The 15,926-nt window shown below is 37.9% G+C and overlaps 1 protein-coding gene across 1 annotated transcript in view; it reads left to right on the top strand.

Moving 5' to 3' along the window:
* The window catches only part of LOC142349972 (uncharacterized), an 85,803-nt gene that overhangs the window by 58,266 nt on the left and 11,611 nt on the right, over positions 1-15,926 (top strand). The window contains exons 7-8 of the mRNA XM_075401844.1: positions 4,921-5,099; positions 15,005-15,169. Of these exons, the coding sequence (XP_075257959.1) occupies positions 4,921-5,099; positions 15,005-15,169 (344 nt within the window). The remainder of the gene's footprint in view (positions 1-4,920; positions 5,100-15,004; positions 15,170-15,926) is intronic.

Below are 15,926 nucleotides of genomic sequence, written 5' to 3'. Positions count from 1 at the left end.
TCTTTCTCTCTCTCTCTCTCTCTCTCTCTCTGTGTGTGTGTGTGTGTGTGTGTGTGTGTGTGTGTGTGTGCGTATGTGTGTGTTTCTTTCACTCTCCCTCACTTCCCTTTCCTTCTTTCCGTTTCTCTCCTCTTTCCGACTATCTCTCTCTCTCTCTCTCTCTCTCTCTCTCTCTCTTCTCTTTCCTTTTCCCTGACTCTCTCTCTCTCTCTTTCTGTGTGTGTATGTGTTTTGGGGATTATGAAATGGCGATTATTTTCTCATTGTAGCAATTCTTCTTTCCTGTCTCGTGGTCTTTTCTTTATTTTTTTTTGCTTTCAATTCGTTCAGCGGGGTTTTTCACGTAAAAACCGATGATTTTTTCCTCTTCTATCGTTTTCTCTATTTTTTCTTCCCCCCTCTCTCTATCTCTCTTCTCTCCTTTTAATTGTTTTTGAACGAAGCTCATATCGATTATTGTAAACGTGTTGGATTTTCATGCAAATTTTTTGCTTGACCATTTTTGCGCTTTTCTTCAACATTCTTTGACTTCTCAAGTAACTTTGTCACGCTTTCGTTCTTCATTTTTGAGTGATCTCTTTTTGCTCTCACTCCGAAGTAAAGCTTGTTGCTAAACTACAATCGAGTGTAGCATAGCCAAGATAAGGTCCCGATAGCCAAGTTGGCAGTGCTTCTGGGTAGGGAGCGAGAGGTCAATGTTTTGAATCGCGGCGTGGTAAACTTTTTTTGCACTCTTGAAGAAAAATTTATCTAGCCTGCAGCCCCTGAATTAAATACCCTCGTCTGTCGTTCATGAGCAATTCCTCCGACAATAGTAGGTTTGTTTTTTCGTTTGTCTTTCTTTCGCTGTCGTTCTTTCTTTTTTTGTTTCCTCTTTCTGTCACTCTTTCTTTCTCTCTCGCTCACTCTTTCTCTCGCTCTCTCTCTCTCTCTGTGCGTGCGTGCGTGTGTGTGTGTGTGTTTCTTTCACTCTCTCTAACTTCCCTTTCCTTCTTTCCGTTTCTCTCCTCTTTCCTTCTTTCCGACTCTCTCTCTCTTCTCTTTCCTTCTCCCTGACTCTCTCTCTCTCTCTCTCTCTCTCTGTGTGTGTGTGTGTGTGTGTGTGTGTGTGTGTGTGTGTGTGTGTGTGTGGGTTTGGGGGATTATGAAATGGCGATTATTTTCTCATTGTAGCAATTCTTCTTTCCTGTCTCGTGGTCTTTTCTTTATTTTTTTTGCTTTCAATTCGTTCAGCGGGGTTTTTCACGTAAAAACCGATTATTTTTTCCTCTCTTCTATCCTTTTCTCTATTTTTTCTTTCCCGCTCTCTCTCTCTATCTCTCTTTTCTCCTTTTAATTGTTTTTGAACAAAGGTCATAGCGATTATTGTAAACGTGATGGATTTTCATGCAAATTTTTTGCTTGACCATTTTTGCGCTTTTCTACAACATTCTTTGACTTCTTTAAGTAACTTTTTCACGCTTTCGTTCTTCAATTTTGAGTGATCTTTTTTCTGCTCTCACTCCGAAGTAAGGCTTGTTTCTAAACTCTAATCACAGCCAAGATAAGGTCCCGATGGCCAAGTTGTCAGTGCTTCTGGGCAGGGAGCGGGAGGTCAATGTTTCGAATCCCGGCGTGGTAAACTATTTTTGCACTCTTGAAGAAAAATTTATCTAGCCTGAAGCCCCTGAATTAAATACCCTCGTCTGTCGTTCATGAGCAATTCTTCCGTCATTAGTAGGTTTGTTTTTCGTTTGTCTTTCTTTCGCTTTCGTTCTTTCTTTGTTTTTTTTCTCTTTCTGTCTATCTTTCTTTCTCTCTCGCTCACTCTTTCTCTCTCTCTGTGTGTGTGTGTGTGTGTGTGTGTGTGTGTGTTTGTATGTGTGTGTTTCTTTCACTCTCCCTCACTTCCCTTTCCTTCTTTCCGTTTCTCTCCTCTTTCCTTCTTTCCGACTATCTCTCTCTCTCTCTCTCTCTTCTCTTTCCTTTTCCCTGACTCTCTCTCTCTCTCTCTCTCTCTCTGTGTGTGTGTGTGTATGTGTTTTGGGGATTACGAAATGGCAATTATTTTCTCATTGTAGCAATTCTTCTTTCCTGTCTCGTGGTCTTTTCTTTATTTTTTTTGCTTTCAATTCGTTCAGCGGGGTTTTTCACGTAAAAACCGATTATTTTTTCCTCTCTTCTATCCTTTTCTCTATTTTTTCTTTCCCGCTCTCTCTCTCTCTCTCTATCTCTTTTCTCCTTTTAATTGTTTTTGAACAAAGGTCATAGCGATTATTGTAAACGTGATGGATTTTCATGCAAATTTTTTGGTTGACCATTTTTGCGCTTTTCTACAACATTCTTTGACTTCTTTAAGTAACTTTTTCACGCTTTCGTTCTTCAATTTTGAGTGATCTTTTTTCTGCTCTCACTCCGAAGTAAGGCTTGTTTCTAAACTCTAATCATAGCCAAGATAAGGTCCCGATGGCCAAGTTGTCAGTGCTTCTGGGCAGGGAGCGGGAGGTCAATGTTTCGAATCCCGGCGTGGTAAACTATTTTTGCACTCTTAAAGAAAAATTTATCTAGCCTGAAGCCCCTGAATTAATTACCCTCGTCTGTCGTTCATGAGCAATTCTTCCGTCATTAGTAGGTTTGTTTTTCGTTTGTCTTTCTTTCGCTTTCGTTCTTTCTTTGTTTTTTTCTCTTTCTGTCTATCTTTCTTTCTCTCTCGCTCACTCTTTCTCTCTCTCTCTCTCTCTCTGTGTGTGTGTGTGTTCGTATGTGTGTGTTTCTTTCACTCTCCCTCACTTCCCTTTCCTTCTTTCCGTTTCTCTCCTCTTTCCTTCTTTCCGACTATCTCTCTCTCTCTCTCTCTTCTCTTTCCTTTTCCCTGACTCTCTCTCTCTCTCTCTCTCTCTGTGTGTGTGTGTATGTGTTTTGGGGATTATGAAATGGCGATTATTTTCTCATTGTAGCAATTCTTCTTTCCTGTCTCGTGGTCTTTTCTTTATTTTTAATTTCAATTCGTTGAGCGGGATTTTTTCGTAAAAACCGATGAATTTTTTTCCTCTCTTCTATCGTTTTCTCTATTTTTTCTTCCCCCCCCTCTCTCTATCTCTCTTTTCTCCTTTTAATTGTTTTTGAACGAAGCTCATATCGATTATTGTAAACGTGTTGGATTTTCATGCAAATTTTTTGGTTGACCATTTTTGCGCTTTTCTTCAACATTCTTTGACTTCTCAAGTAACTTTTTCACGCTTTCGTTCTTCATTTTTGAGTGATCTCTTTTTGCTCTCACTCCGAAGTAAAGCTTGTTGCTAAACTACAATCGAGTGTAGCATAGCCAAGATAAGGTCCCGATAGCCAAGTTGGCAGTGCTTCTGGGTAGGGAGCGAGAGGTCAATGTTTTGAATCGCGGCGTGGTAAACTTTTTTTGCACTCTTGAAGAAAAATTTATCTAGCCTGCAGCCCCTGAATTGAATTGCCTCGTCTGTCGTTCATGAGAAATTTTTCCGACATTAGTAGGTTTATGTTTTTTTCGTTTGTCTTTCGCTGTCGTTCTTTCTTTGTTTTTTTCTCTCTTTCTGTCTATCTTTCTTTCTCTCTCGCTCACTCTCTTTCTCTCTCTCTCTCTCTGTGTGTGTGTGTGTGTGTGTGTGTGTGTGCGTGCGTGTGTGTGTGCGTGTGTTTCTTTCACTCTCCCTCACTTCCCTTTCCTTCTTTCGGATTCTCTCCTGTTTCCTTTCCGACTCTCTCTATCTCTTCTCTTTCCTTCTCCCTGACTCTCTCTCTCTCTCTCTCTCTCTCTCTCTCTCTGTATGGGTGTGTGTTTGTGTGTGTATGTACGTGTTTCTTTTGCTCTCTCTATATATCTTCTTCAAGACTTTTCAAGACTCGTCTTAAATGCACTGGTATTAAGGCATTTGCACTACTCAGCAGTTGTTATTCAGGCAATTGAGTAGAATCTAATAGTATCTTTGGAAAAACAGCTAAACTGGGCATTATGGGCTACATATTTTAGAAAAAAATTAATCTGTTCAGATATTAAGCGCAGTCGGAATATATTCCCTGTTAATCTCTTTTTGCGAACAAAAGGATAACAAATTTTTTTTGCAAGTGGAAAAAACAGTTACGACATGCTTTTACTCCACCAACTGAACACGTCCATTAGTCACTTGGAGTCTTCATGAGTCTAACAAGACAAAAAATGTTCTGAAACCTAAAACTTGTTTCTGCAAAATGCAGAACTGATTTGTGAGATTGGCCATACTAGATTGGATTGAACTATACAGTGAAATTTAAATTAGACTTTAAATGTGGAAATATGAACTAGACTACTTTTGTTGGGTTAACGTATAAACTTAACCCGTTTTTTGGTTTCTTTTGCGACGAAAATTGAATTCACTTAACTTGTGTAAATATTCACACAGCCGGACTAACATCAGCTGTATACTCCTTGATATGGTTCGGAATTCAGTGTTCTTTTTTTAGTTCTCAGTAACTACAACACAGTCACTCAACCTATGCCTTATATTATCATCATAGCTTTGTATGTTTCTTTTTACTATTATAGTTTTTCCGCTGATTTTCCTACTTCGCGATATCATGTATTGATAGTTAATGAATTCTGGTATTTGACCTGGCCTGAGTGGTGAGCAGTTGATGTATGACGAAACCTTTGCAATATGAAATTTAATCTCGTTAACTTTCGGTTGTCAATGTTCTCTACACAACTGGACTTAAAGATAGTTTCTGCTAAGCAACAAGTGAGAAAAACTCGGTGAATGAGTATATTAACAATTCAGATAAGCAAAGATTACCTTTAAAGACTTTTTCGCATAAATAATATGGGAGCCATTTTTCTGTGCTCCTGAAAGCTGTTATAGCTAAGTTTAAAGCTTGTTCTCCAAAATCCATTTTTCTTCCTTTAGTAGTTAGATTTTTTTGTTGCTTTTTCAGCAACAGGAGTATTCTGATGCCAAATCAGGGTCTTGCTGGTAGTCCAGTTGGGGGACCAGGAGCTGGCACCCTCCCGGCTCACTTAATAATGGGTGGGGGCATGATGAACTCCTCTCCCGCTACTTCAGGCTTCCTTGCCCCAATGCACACTGCCGCTAATTCTATTGGAGGAGGATCAGGTTTGTTCATTTTGAGTCAACACATTTATTGTTTTTTGTTAGTTTTCTGTCGGCCTTTTCAATTGCTCTCGAAGGAAATTTGCCTATTATTTGGGTCCTCATGGTCCTTTTATGCAATTGTTCAATGAAGTTGGGTCCCGATTGTCCTGTTATTGAATTTGTCACTGAAACTGGATAGGTTATGGAGAATTAAGGTCATTAAGTCAAGATGCAGTGCTGTGAGATCTTCTTTATTATCCGAAATGCACGGTTCATTGAAACTGCTATCTAATCTGCTAAAAGTGCATTTATTCATGCATTTATCAAACTAATTCCATTCTTTTTGATATCAGCCAGTCAGACATAACCTGGAGACTCAATCTTTGCAATTGGATTATTTTTAAATGATTCTGTACAGTCTTTCAGGAAATCGTTTTTGTCAGACGTGTATTACTAATGGATTACTTGGGTGGGATATTAGGTGAAAGCTCGATTATGTGAAGACAATTTTCGTAGCCATTAGGTGAAAATTTCCATCCAACTTTGTAGAAATTAGCTGAAAACAAATTAAATTAAGTGCCCCTTACAATTGTATTTGCATGATAATGGCTTACAAAAAAACTCGCATGTTTTAGTAATACTGAGCATATTTAATTGCTCTTGAACGAAGTTCATAGCAATTATTGTAAACGTGTGTGTCTTTTTACGACTCGAAGAGGAGTATTGAGATTCTACAGGTTTTTACGACTCGAAGAGGAGTATTGAGATTCTATAGGTTTTTACGACTCGAAGAGGAGTATTGAGATTCTACAGGTTTTAACGACTCGAGGAGGAGTATTGAGATTCTACAGGTTTTTTTTTAGCAGAAAGCAAGTTTGTTCATGACTTCAATTTTGACTTCTTTCTGTTCGAGCATTTACCTCCGATTTTGATTGTTGACTTCTGTTTTCGAACATTGGGCTTTAACAGTAGTTTCGTTTGTAATGTATAGTAATTAGGGACTGCTGGCAATGTTCAAGGTGAAGAGGTCATTTTGAGATTTTTGTTCCTATATAAGTCACCCCTAATTATCTAAACCAAACCGCACAACCCCCCCCACCCACCCACCACCTATCTACCCCCCTCACTTATCCTTACCTACCCCTACCCCCTCCCTTCACAGAGATTATAATGCACGAGGATTCGAATCATTTCCGGTATTCTACCGGCTAGGTTTTTTTTTAGCAGAAAACAAGTTTGTTCTTCTTTCTGTTCGAACATTTACCTCCGTTTTTGATCGTTGACTTGTTTTCGAACATTGGACTTTAACAGTAGCTTCGTTTGTAATGTATAGTAATTAGAAACTGCTGGTAATGTTCAAGGTGAAGAGGTCATTTTGAGATTTTTCTATGTAACTCACCTCTAATTATTAATTATCTAAACTACACCGCGCAAACCCCCCACCACCACCTATCTACCCCCCCCCAAAACCTACCTACTTACCCCCCCCCCCCCACCTACCCCTAACCCTCCCTTCACCTAGCTACCCCCACCTATCCCTAACCTTCCCTTCACCTAGCTACCCCCACCTACCCCCCCCCCCCCAACTACCCCAGCACTACCCACCTCCCCAACCTATCTACCTACCCCCCTCCCCACCTAACCCTACCCCCCAAACTACCCCTCCCTTAACCTAACTACGCTCCACCTACCCCCCAACTAACCCAGCACTACCCACCTCCCCAAACTCTACCCACCCACCCCACCTAGCTCCCCCGCACCTAAAAATTTTCGGCATTTTAAACACTTTATTGTGGTTTTTTGGACTTTTTTTGTTTTTTCTCTTGTCTATTTTGATGTTCTGACTTTAGTAAGGTTAGATAAGAGGTTATAATGCACGACGATACACGATTCGAGACTAGCAAAAAGCAAGTTTGTTCATGTCTTGAATTTTGACTTCTTTCTGCTCGAGCATTTACCTCCGTTTTTGATTGTTGAATTCTGTTTTCGAACATTGGACTTTAACAGTAGCTTCGTTTGTATTGTATAGTGATTAGGAAGGGCTGGTAATGTTGAAGGTGAAGAGGTCATTTTGAGATTTTTTCCTATATAACTCACCTCTAATTATTAATTATCTACACCGCGCAAACGCCCCCCCCCCCCGCCACGCATCTACCCCCCCCAAACGACCAGCCAAATTAAATGAGGTTCGTAAAATTTAAAATTAAAAAATACCGAAAATTGCGCTCGAAATCGAACAGATGTTCGAGAATTACTCCCGATTCTTGTCTGATCACACATTAAGAAATTGTTAAGTGACTCTGCTTGAAGTCACTGAGAACTTCTGGCGTTTATCTGGAACCGCGAATCGGTTCGAGATATTAAGTCGGAATTTCGAAGTGACTTCTGCAGAGTGACTTAGCCATGCTTGAAACGCGAACGCTTTAAAATGACGAAAGTCAACGAAATTCAACTTCTGGCTAAGTAGCAACTTCTGCATTTTTAACTTCTGGCACTGCAGACTGTCGGCATTTTAAAATGTGCACGTGAGTGTTTTAATTGGTCTGAAAGAAAGGTAAACAAATGCGTCCTTATTGGATACATACAACTATGCTGAAAAGCAAATGAAGAAATGATAAACCGAACAAATTATAATAGATTTCTAAAACAGTGTAAACAAACAAATTATCAGAACTTTTAATTGCTCTCAAACGAAGGCCGTATCAATTGTTTGGGTCACGTTGGTGTGATTGTTCGCTTGATTAATTGCTCTTGAACGAAGTTCATAGCAATTATTGTAAACATGTGTCTTTTTTATGCAAAATTTTCGCTTGACCGTTTTGACTTTTCGAGTGACTTTTACGCCTTTGACTTTTTGCGTTTCGCGTGATCTAAAACTCTCTCTCAATCACAAGTTCAAGCAGCTGAACATTTGGTTATATTAATACCTTTTATCCTGAGCTCAGTGCAGTCTTCATGGTCAAGAGTAAAATGTACAAATATATTATTCGCTAACCCTGATGCAAGCTTGATTTTAATTGAGCAAACATTAAGGGTTTCTCTACACGGTGTTTAAGTTTGCACAGATAGCATGAAACAAATCCACCAATATTGCACGCATGGTAAAAATATATATTGCGAAAAACTGACCAGATATTTCGTTAGCTCTGAGTCTGCTCTGCTGAGGAGCGCTTGATGAGTCAGACATTGTTTGAGGGCGATTTTGGGAAACCTTCACCCCTTTTTACCACCTCGCCCAATTTTAATCATTCCCCGAGCTTATTAATTGCTCTTGAATGAAGTTCTTAGCAATTTTTGTAAACGTGTGTCTTTTTTATGCAAAATTTGTGCTTGACAATTTTGACTTTTCGAGTGACTTTTACGTCCTTGACTTTTTGCGTTTCGCATGAGCTAAAATTCTCTCTCAATCACAATTTCAAGCAGCTGAACTCAATTGGCGGCAATTTAATACTAAAAGTCAAATGAAAAGTGCAACGAAACTGGTGCCATTTTTTACTCTAAATCTTAATAGTGGTATATGTTAACCTCTAATGTAATTATTTGAAGCCCACTAGATTTTAGTCCAATTTCTTAGTCCCATTTAGGCTCTCCCCCCCCCCCACCCCCGACTGAAGCAGGCTGCAATTGGTTAGAGCTCCCACTAGTCGTTCGAGAGCACTTCTTGCGACGTTGAGTCGGTTATGTTCAATTTAACCATGCGGTGTTGAATTAACGGTATGCTTTTATTAACTGCTCTCAAACGGAGTTTGTAGCAATTATATTAGTCCTGTCGGTCTTTTTTAATGCGATTTTTCGCTTGACAGATTTTTCGTCTGATGCATTTGACTTTTCGTCCTCAAAAGCGGGATAAAGAGGTAGTGCCCAGCGGGCATTAAGTGCTCTTAGAGCCTTTCAGCTCACTAGTCTTCAAGAATGCGATTCACAGAATCTGTTTTGGAGACTTACACTTATTGTGCGAAGGGCGGTTCTTAGAGATTGACTCCCCGGTCCCACTGTTGCCCCCCCCCCTCACTGTTGCCACCCCATCATCCCCCCGGTACACCACCCCCCCCCCCCCCCCAGCTCTGCGCTTACTTACGCTCAAGTAAGCTAAAACTAGCCTCACTAAACCGTGCCTAGCTACTAACGAAGCCAACTGCTCGCCGGTCGTTAGTCCGACGTTAGTCGGTTATGTTTAAACCTTTCTTTCGTCTGTTGTAGTATATTGAAAAACCTATGCAACAATTCCTTGTTAGTGGCAGATCTCCAGGAAGGATTTATGTTTCAAGACGAAAATCCCTGACAGTATCGTATTTGTGGAAACAAACTTTCTGTCCCTGTTTTTGTGTTTGTCAATTATAGTCAAACTAAAAGGGCCAAGAGTCAAAATAAGAGGTTGAATTTTGGGGAAAAAAGATGAGACTGACATCTGAATGGGACGGGAGCAGACAAGTGATGCGTTATATTTAGTCTTGTTTTTAGAGGTATTTGATAACGAACAAGTATGGGGGTCTGATGACTGATGCCCCACTGCTACATTCATTCGGCTTGTTTACGGTTAACATGTTTCATCTACAAACGAATCGTTTTTTTACGAGACTTTGTTTTCTGTCTCAAGACTTTGTCTACAACGAGACTTTGTTTTCTGTATTAATGACAAGTGTTTAATAAAATTGTTGGCGTCTCCTTTAAACAATGATGTTTTATTTTGTACATAAAAATATCCAAATGATTTGAAGTAAACGTTTTTGCAAAGTCTAAGAAAGGTATAAGAACTTTCATTTTCGTCAACGCAATGGTTTATTTTTCAAGCTGAATAAATGATTACAAGGTGACAACACTTTGGCTTTTGTTTCCAAAACAATTTGATTTTGTTCAGGGTGCTATTATCATCTAAGTAATGTGTTTATTGCTCTAGTAGCAGTTGTTCAAAACTTCTTGATAAAGTTGGATTGTTGAGGTTTTTTTGGTTCTTATATGCCTCCTTCCAGATAAGCGGGTGTATGTTTTTTCAAATGTTTAGGAAGCATTTTTAATAGCCCCATTCTAAACGGCTATTATTTAGGCGCTCTCCTTTTTTACAATTCAAAGTTTTTGAATTGTATTGGGGTGCTGTCTTTTTTCAAGATCAATCAGTTCACACATTTCTGAAGTGTATATGATTTTGGAGTAAAATTGAAGTGATGATTTTGGTCACGCCGAAACAGGAAGTGGAGCGAAAAGGCGAGCCGTTTTGCGGTGTAATTTTTTGCTCTAAGTTCCAACTAGAGGGAAACTTTGACTTTCTGGTATCCATGACAAGTCAACTCTTCGTCAACTTAGAGCCCAGATTTGAGTTACGCTGAAGTTGGAAAGGGAGCAAAAAGCGGGTAGGTTTGAAGCGTGATTTATTTCCAAGTACCTTAAAAGTGGTGTGAGAAGTTGGCATTTTTTGAACAATTATAGGTTTTAGAAAGCAATTTTTTCACATGAGGAAATTTGACGGCTGTTCTTAGTTTTTCTGCTGTTGAGTGCGATTAATATGATACATGTTTCCTAATAACGCCTATGAATTGATTGAGCTCATCGACGGGCAGCTAATACTTCTTATGTTTAGGAAGCATTTTTAACAGCCCCATTCTAAACGGCTATTATTTAGGCGCTCTCCTTTTTTACAATTCAAAAATTTTGAATTGTATTTGGGTGCTGTCTTTTTTCAAGATCAATCAGTTCACACATTTCTGAAGTGTAAATGATTTTGAAGTAAAATTGAAGTGATGATTTTGGTCACGCCGAAACAGGAAGTGGAGCGAAAAGGCGAGCCGTTTTGCGGTGTAATTTTTTGCTCTAAGTTCCAAGTAGAGGGAAACTTTGACTTTCTGGTATCCATGACAAGTCAACTCTTCGTCAACTTAGAGCCGAGATTTGAGTTACGCTGAAGTTGGAAAGGGAGCAAAAAGCGGGTAGGTTTGAAGCGTGATTTATTTCCAAGTACCTTAAAAGTGGTGTGAGAAGTTGGTATTTTTTGAACAATTATAGGTTTTAGAAAGCAATTTTTTCCCATGAGGAAATTTGACGGCTGTTCTTAGTTTTTCTTCTGTTGAGTGCGATTAATATGATACATGTTTCCTAATAACGCCTATGAATTGAATGAGCTCATCGACGGGCAGCTAATGCTTCTTCTCACACTGACACGTCATAAAATCTTATTTTATTTTTGCCCTTTTTATCATTATTTATCTTGTATCACCTATTATCATTAGTGACTGTATCACTGTTTGTTAGTGAGGCATTAATGATCCTAATGAGGTGTTTGAATGTATGGCTAGTGGTTTTTTGATACTTTGACTCTGTTTCTTCTCAATATTTTAATGTTTGCCTTTTTGTTGTCTTTTCATTTAATCTCATTGAAGACAGGTCTCATAGGTTGCTAATTTGAATTATCTCAAGCCATTTAATTTCATTTTAAAGATAATTCTCTTTGACTTTTACTTTCATTCTTTTCAAGAAATTTCGAATTTTTGAGGTTGACTTTTTGTTGCCCAATTTGTTGTCTTATCTCTGTCTCCTTAATGACAAGTCTCATTGGTTGCTATGGCTGTCTCAATAGTCGAATTTATTGTTTCAGCTTTTAGTTAATTTTTATTGACTTAGAAGCTTTTCCTTTTTCTAAAAATTTACTTGGGTTTTGTTAGTCTTTGCTGCACTTATTGCTCTTTAACAATTTAATCTCATTGATTGCAGGTTTCATCGGTTGTTATAGAGTCATAGGTGAATTTATTTGGTCGCTTGAATTAGTAGCAATAGTTTTTAAGATTCTTATACCTGCTTTTGAAAAAAAAGTTTATTCGTCCTAATTGTTTTTTGTTTTTCTCGTGGTCTTATCGCTCAGTCTCAAAACAACATTAATTTTTGTTGGCCTTTCTGTATGGCGTAATTTTAGCCAACTTATTGCCCCATTCTTTTTGCTAACATTTTCAATGATATACCATTTATTTTTAAAGGTTTACTTGATTTTGTGAATCTTGCCTTCATCTGTAGTTCGATTATCCGTTTTTCAGCCATTACAACCCTAATAAATTTTAGTCTTTTAAAGTCTTATGACATACTGTGATTAAAAGATTTGGCCTGTAGTTGTGGGGTTTTCTATGTTTGGTCCACGCGTTCTTAGAGTTTCTGATTTTTGCCTATTTTCTTTTCCCCTATTTTTTGCTTTATCTGTCATTGCTACCTACAAGGCTGTTGTATTATGTACGCAATCTAGGGACGCATAGTGTCAATATTGTCACAAATTGCCTTTTTGAGATTTTTAAAACACTGAATTTTGGAAAAAAAATTCTAATTGTTTTTAGATTTTTTAATTCTTTGCGGTTATAGTGTCTGATCTTTTCTAACTTTGACGCCACTGTTTTAGTTTGTCTTTTATCAATTCGCACAAGGTTGCTGTTTTACGTGCTAATTCTAAGGATGGGTATTGTTAATATGGCGTAGTGTTGCCGTTATTGGCGATTCTTAAAATATTGGAAGAAGAGAAATTTTAGCTGATCTGAATTTTTTTAATTCATTTTTGTGCAAACTTTGTTGACTGTCTTAGTTTGATGTTGCTGTAAAAATTTTAAATGTTGGTTCATATTTTAATTTAATTATTTCTGTAAAGTGATTGGGTCATTAGTTAATTCAGTTTTTTGGACTGCATTTCTGGACTTGTCCTGCTATGTTTGTTAATTCGCTTTAGGTTTTGTTCACGTTTATTGGTTTACATAAGTCACGATTTTCACGTTTGACTCGTGACCCATTTTTTAAATTCTTTCACGCATTGGTTTACGCAATGTAGTGAATACGGTCAATGTAAAAAGAGGGAAATCAAAAGAAACGGGAAAGTATTAAGCGTTGTAGCTTTCAGTTTAGAGACGCTAAATTAATTATAGTTTTAGAATCTAACTGAAACTGCACACCGAATTAGAATAATTTTTGAAACCTAGGAAAATTTCCAGCTTTTTCTGTTTCAATCCCGATTTGCGTAAACGGCGGCTATTTTCCGGCAATTTGCCGGCGATGTTTGTCTTTTTACAGTGGTGGATGGTAAATTGCAAATAAAATCCAATAGGCAGTTAATTATTTTCTGGTTTCAGTTTGGATGTCGATCTCTGTTTCTTCAACGTTAAAAGAATTTGAATTAGGAGTAACTTCTTCCTTTATACAAACGAAATCTGGCATTGCTTTCCCTTAACTTTTTTTTCTCGTTGACTGTTGGAGTTATTTGATAAATTGGAGTAAGTTGATAAATTTCGATTGTTCCTTTGATGTTGGGAGATGCATTTATTGGGCAGCGTAATCTTTTTGTCTACTATTTTTTGTTGTTCTTTTTCGTTGCTTCAAATGTGCATGCAAAATTTGTTCGAGTATTTCGATGAACGTAAAAAACATTTCGTTTGGCTCATTTTCTGATACAAGGGTAGTAAATATAATATTCCTTTTTTAATTGCTCTCAAATGAAGTTTGTAGCAATTATATTAGTCCTGTCGGTCTTTTTTATGCGATTTTTCGCTTGACCGATTTTTTGTCTGACGCTTTTGATTTTTCGTCCTCAAAAACGGGATAAACAGGTAGCGCCCAGCGGGCATTAAGTGCTCATAGAGCCTTTCATTTCTCTTTCAGCTCAAACTGTTTCGGAGACTTATACTTATACTTATGGTGTGAAGGGCGGTTTTTAGAGGTTGAAGACACCCCCACTGTTGACCCCCCTCCTATTGCCCCACCCACCCCCCCCCCACCGCGCTAATGCCCCCCCCCAAAAAAATCAACCCCCAGTGGCCCTAGGTGTCAAAGAACCTCCTCTAGGGTTCGATAATAGGTTACTGCATAGTTTTTTGTTGTAATGGAATGATTTCAACTTTTTGATATCACGAATTTTCGCAATTTTTTGACAAAACGTGCAATTTTTCAAATTTTTTGACATTTTTTTCCTTTTTCAGGTCTTTCCAGTCCCAGGTGCCAGGAAACATCCTAAGGGGTTCGAAAATAAGTTACTGACAAATTTTAAATGGCAATGGGATAGTTTTTCAACTTTTTAACATTACAAATTTTAGCAATTTTTTAGATTTTATTCAAGTTTTTTTGAAATTTTTTGTTTTTAGAATTTATCAGCCTCAAGAGCCAAGGAACCTCCTATAGGGTTTGAAAATAGGTTACTTAATAATTTCTAGATTAAATTGAATGTCTAGCAAGATTTTAACGTCACGAATTTTGGCATATTTTTGATATTTTTTGCCATTTTTTTTCAATTTATAGTCATTTATTGACATTTATAGTCATTATTCAGATTTTTTGAGCCTCAAGGGTCAGAAAACCTCCGTAAGGGTTTGATAATGAGTTACTGGGGAATTTTTGTTGGCCATGGATTAATTTTCAACCTTTTTATTATCACAATTTTTGGCAATTTTTTTAAACTAAGCTTGCAATTTTTTTGTATTTTTTAGGTTTATCTGGCCTCAAGAGACACCGAATTTCCTCTAGGTTTTGGTAATATTTTATTGCATAGTTTATAGATGTAATGGAATGTTCTTCAAGATTTTAATATCAGTAATTTATAGTTTAATTTTTATTGTAATATATTAATCCTGTTTGTCTTTTATGCAATTTTTCGCTTGGCCGATTTTTTGTCTGACCCATTTGACTTTCGTCTTCAGAAACGGGATAAAGAGGTAGTGCCCTGAGGTCACTAAACCGTGGCTAGCTGTTGACGAAGCCAACCGGTCGTTTGAGAGCAATTCGCCCGACGTTAGTCGGTTATGTTTCTTTTAATCGGTCGAAACAGTTTGTAAAAGTTATTGCCGCCCGGTGTCCTCATTGGTGATATTTTTGAATGGCCTGATTGATGTTTCATATACGAAGTTGAGCAATGAGTATGGTTCCAGGTTATCAGATCATTTAGAAAAACAAATTGAGGGTAGTTCTGTTGTTTTAAGGGCATACGTGTATGACTCCGACAACCAGTGAACCGGGGCACCCAATGACAGGAAGTCTTGCTGGAGGTGGCTCCTCTGCTTTGCACCATCCTCTCTTGTTGCCAGAAGTGGCACTCAACAACATCTTCAGGAATCAGATCTCTATAAATGAGCTGGTACTACAAGGTAGTCGAATTGTGATTGCGAATCCAAGATCGTTTAGTAATAGGTTTTCCATTACTCTTTGATCGGTCGTTTTGTCCCACGTTATTGTGTAAAAAAATTGATTAGGCTCAGCCAAGTATAGGGTAGCATTTGTTTAGAAAATAGTTGATAAAAAAACAGATCTGAGCTCGATTTTCAAAATAACCTTTCGATTTTTAGAATTTTTTTGCATCTTTTTTTATTCCTTAACCTTGTAATCTGAATTTGAGAGGTAATATTGCCTCAATTTTCATTCTCCATTGGGTGACATCAAAGTCTATTTGTCCAAATCGTATGTTGCTTGCCCCCTCTCATTGGTGACAAGAAATAGTTTCTATGCTTTGAGTGGGGGTGCCTATGAAAAAACAAATTTTTTAAATTAATTAGGAGTACGTAAAGGTGTAGAGTGAAGGTATGGGAGAAGTAGATCAACCTGTGCTTCGAAGTGGCTCAACGATACCTAAAGAAGTGTTGCCGTCTCTTGCACTAACGTATCCATTTCTCTCACTTCTAAGAATTTCTTCCGGATTCAATCCTTTTTAATCTTTTCTGAGTAGGTTATTAGGTTGGGTAGATTAAACTGATTGTAATGGCTTTAATTTTCTTTTGAGCTCTGATTAGTTACCTTACGAACTAACTAACTAGCTCCGAGTCGTAACTGAGGCACCAAAAGTTGCTTGAAACTTAGCTTTTGTTTGACAAATTCTAAGTCCTGAAAGTGTAGTAGGAAGGGAAGACT

Source organism: Convolutriloba macropyga, chromosome 11 (genome assembly GCF_964194025.1).
Source record: "Convolutriloba macropyga chromosome 11, txConMacr16.3, whole genome shotgun sequence".
NCBI classification, from domain to species: Eukaryota; Metazoa; Xenacoelomorpha; order Acoela; family Convolutidae; genus Convolutriloba; species Convolutriloba macropyga.
Note: the sequence above shows the minus strand (reverse complement) of the source record. Positions and strands in the feature narration are given on the sequence as shown.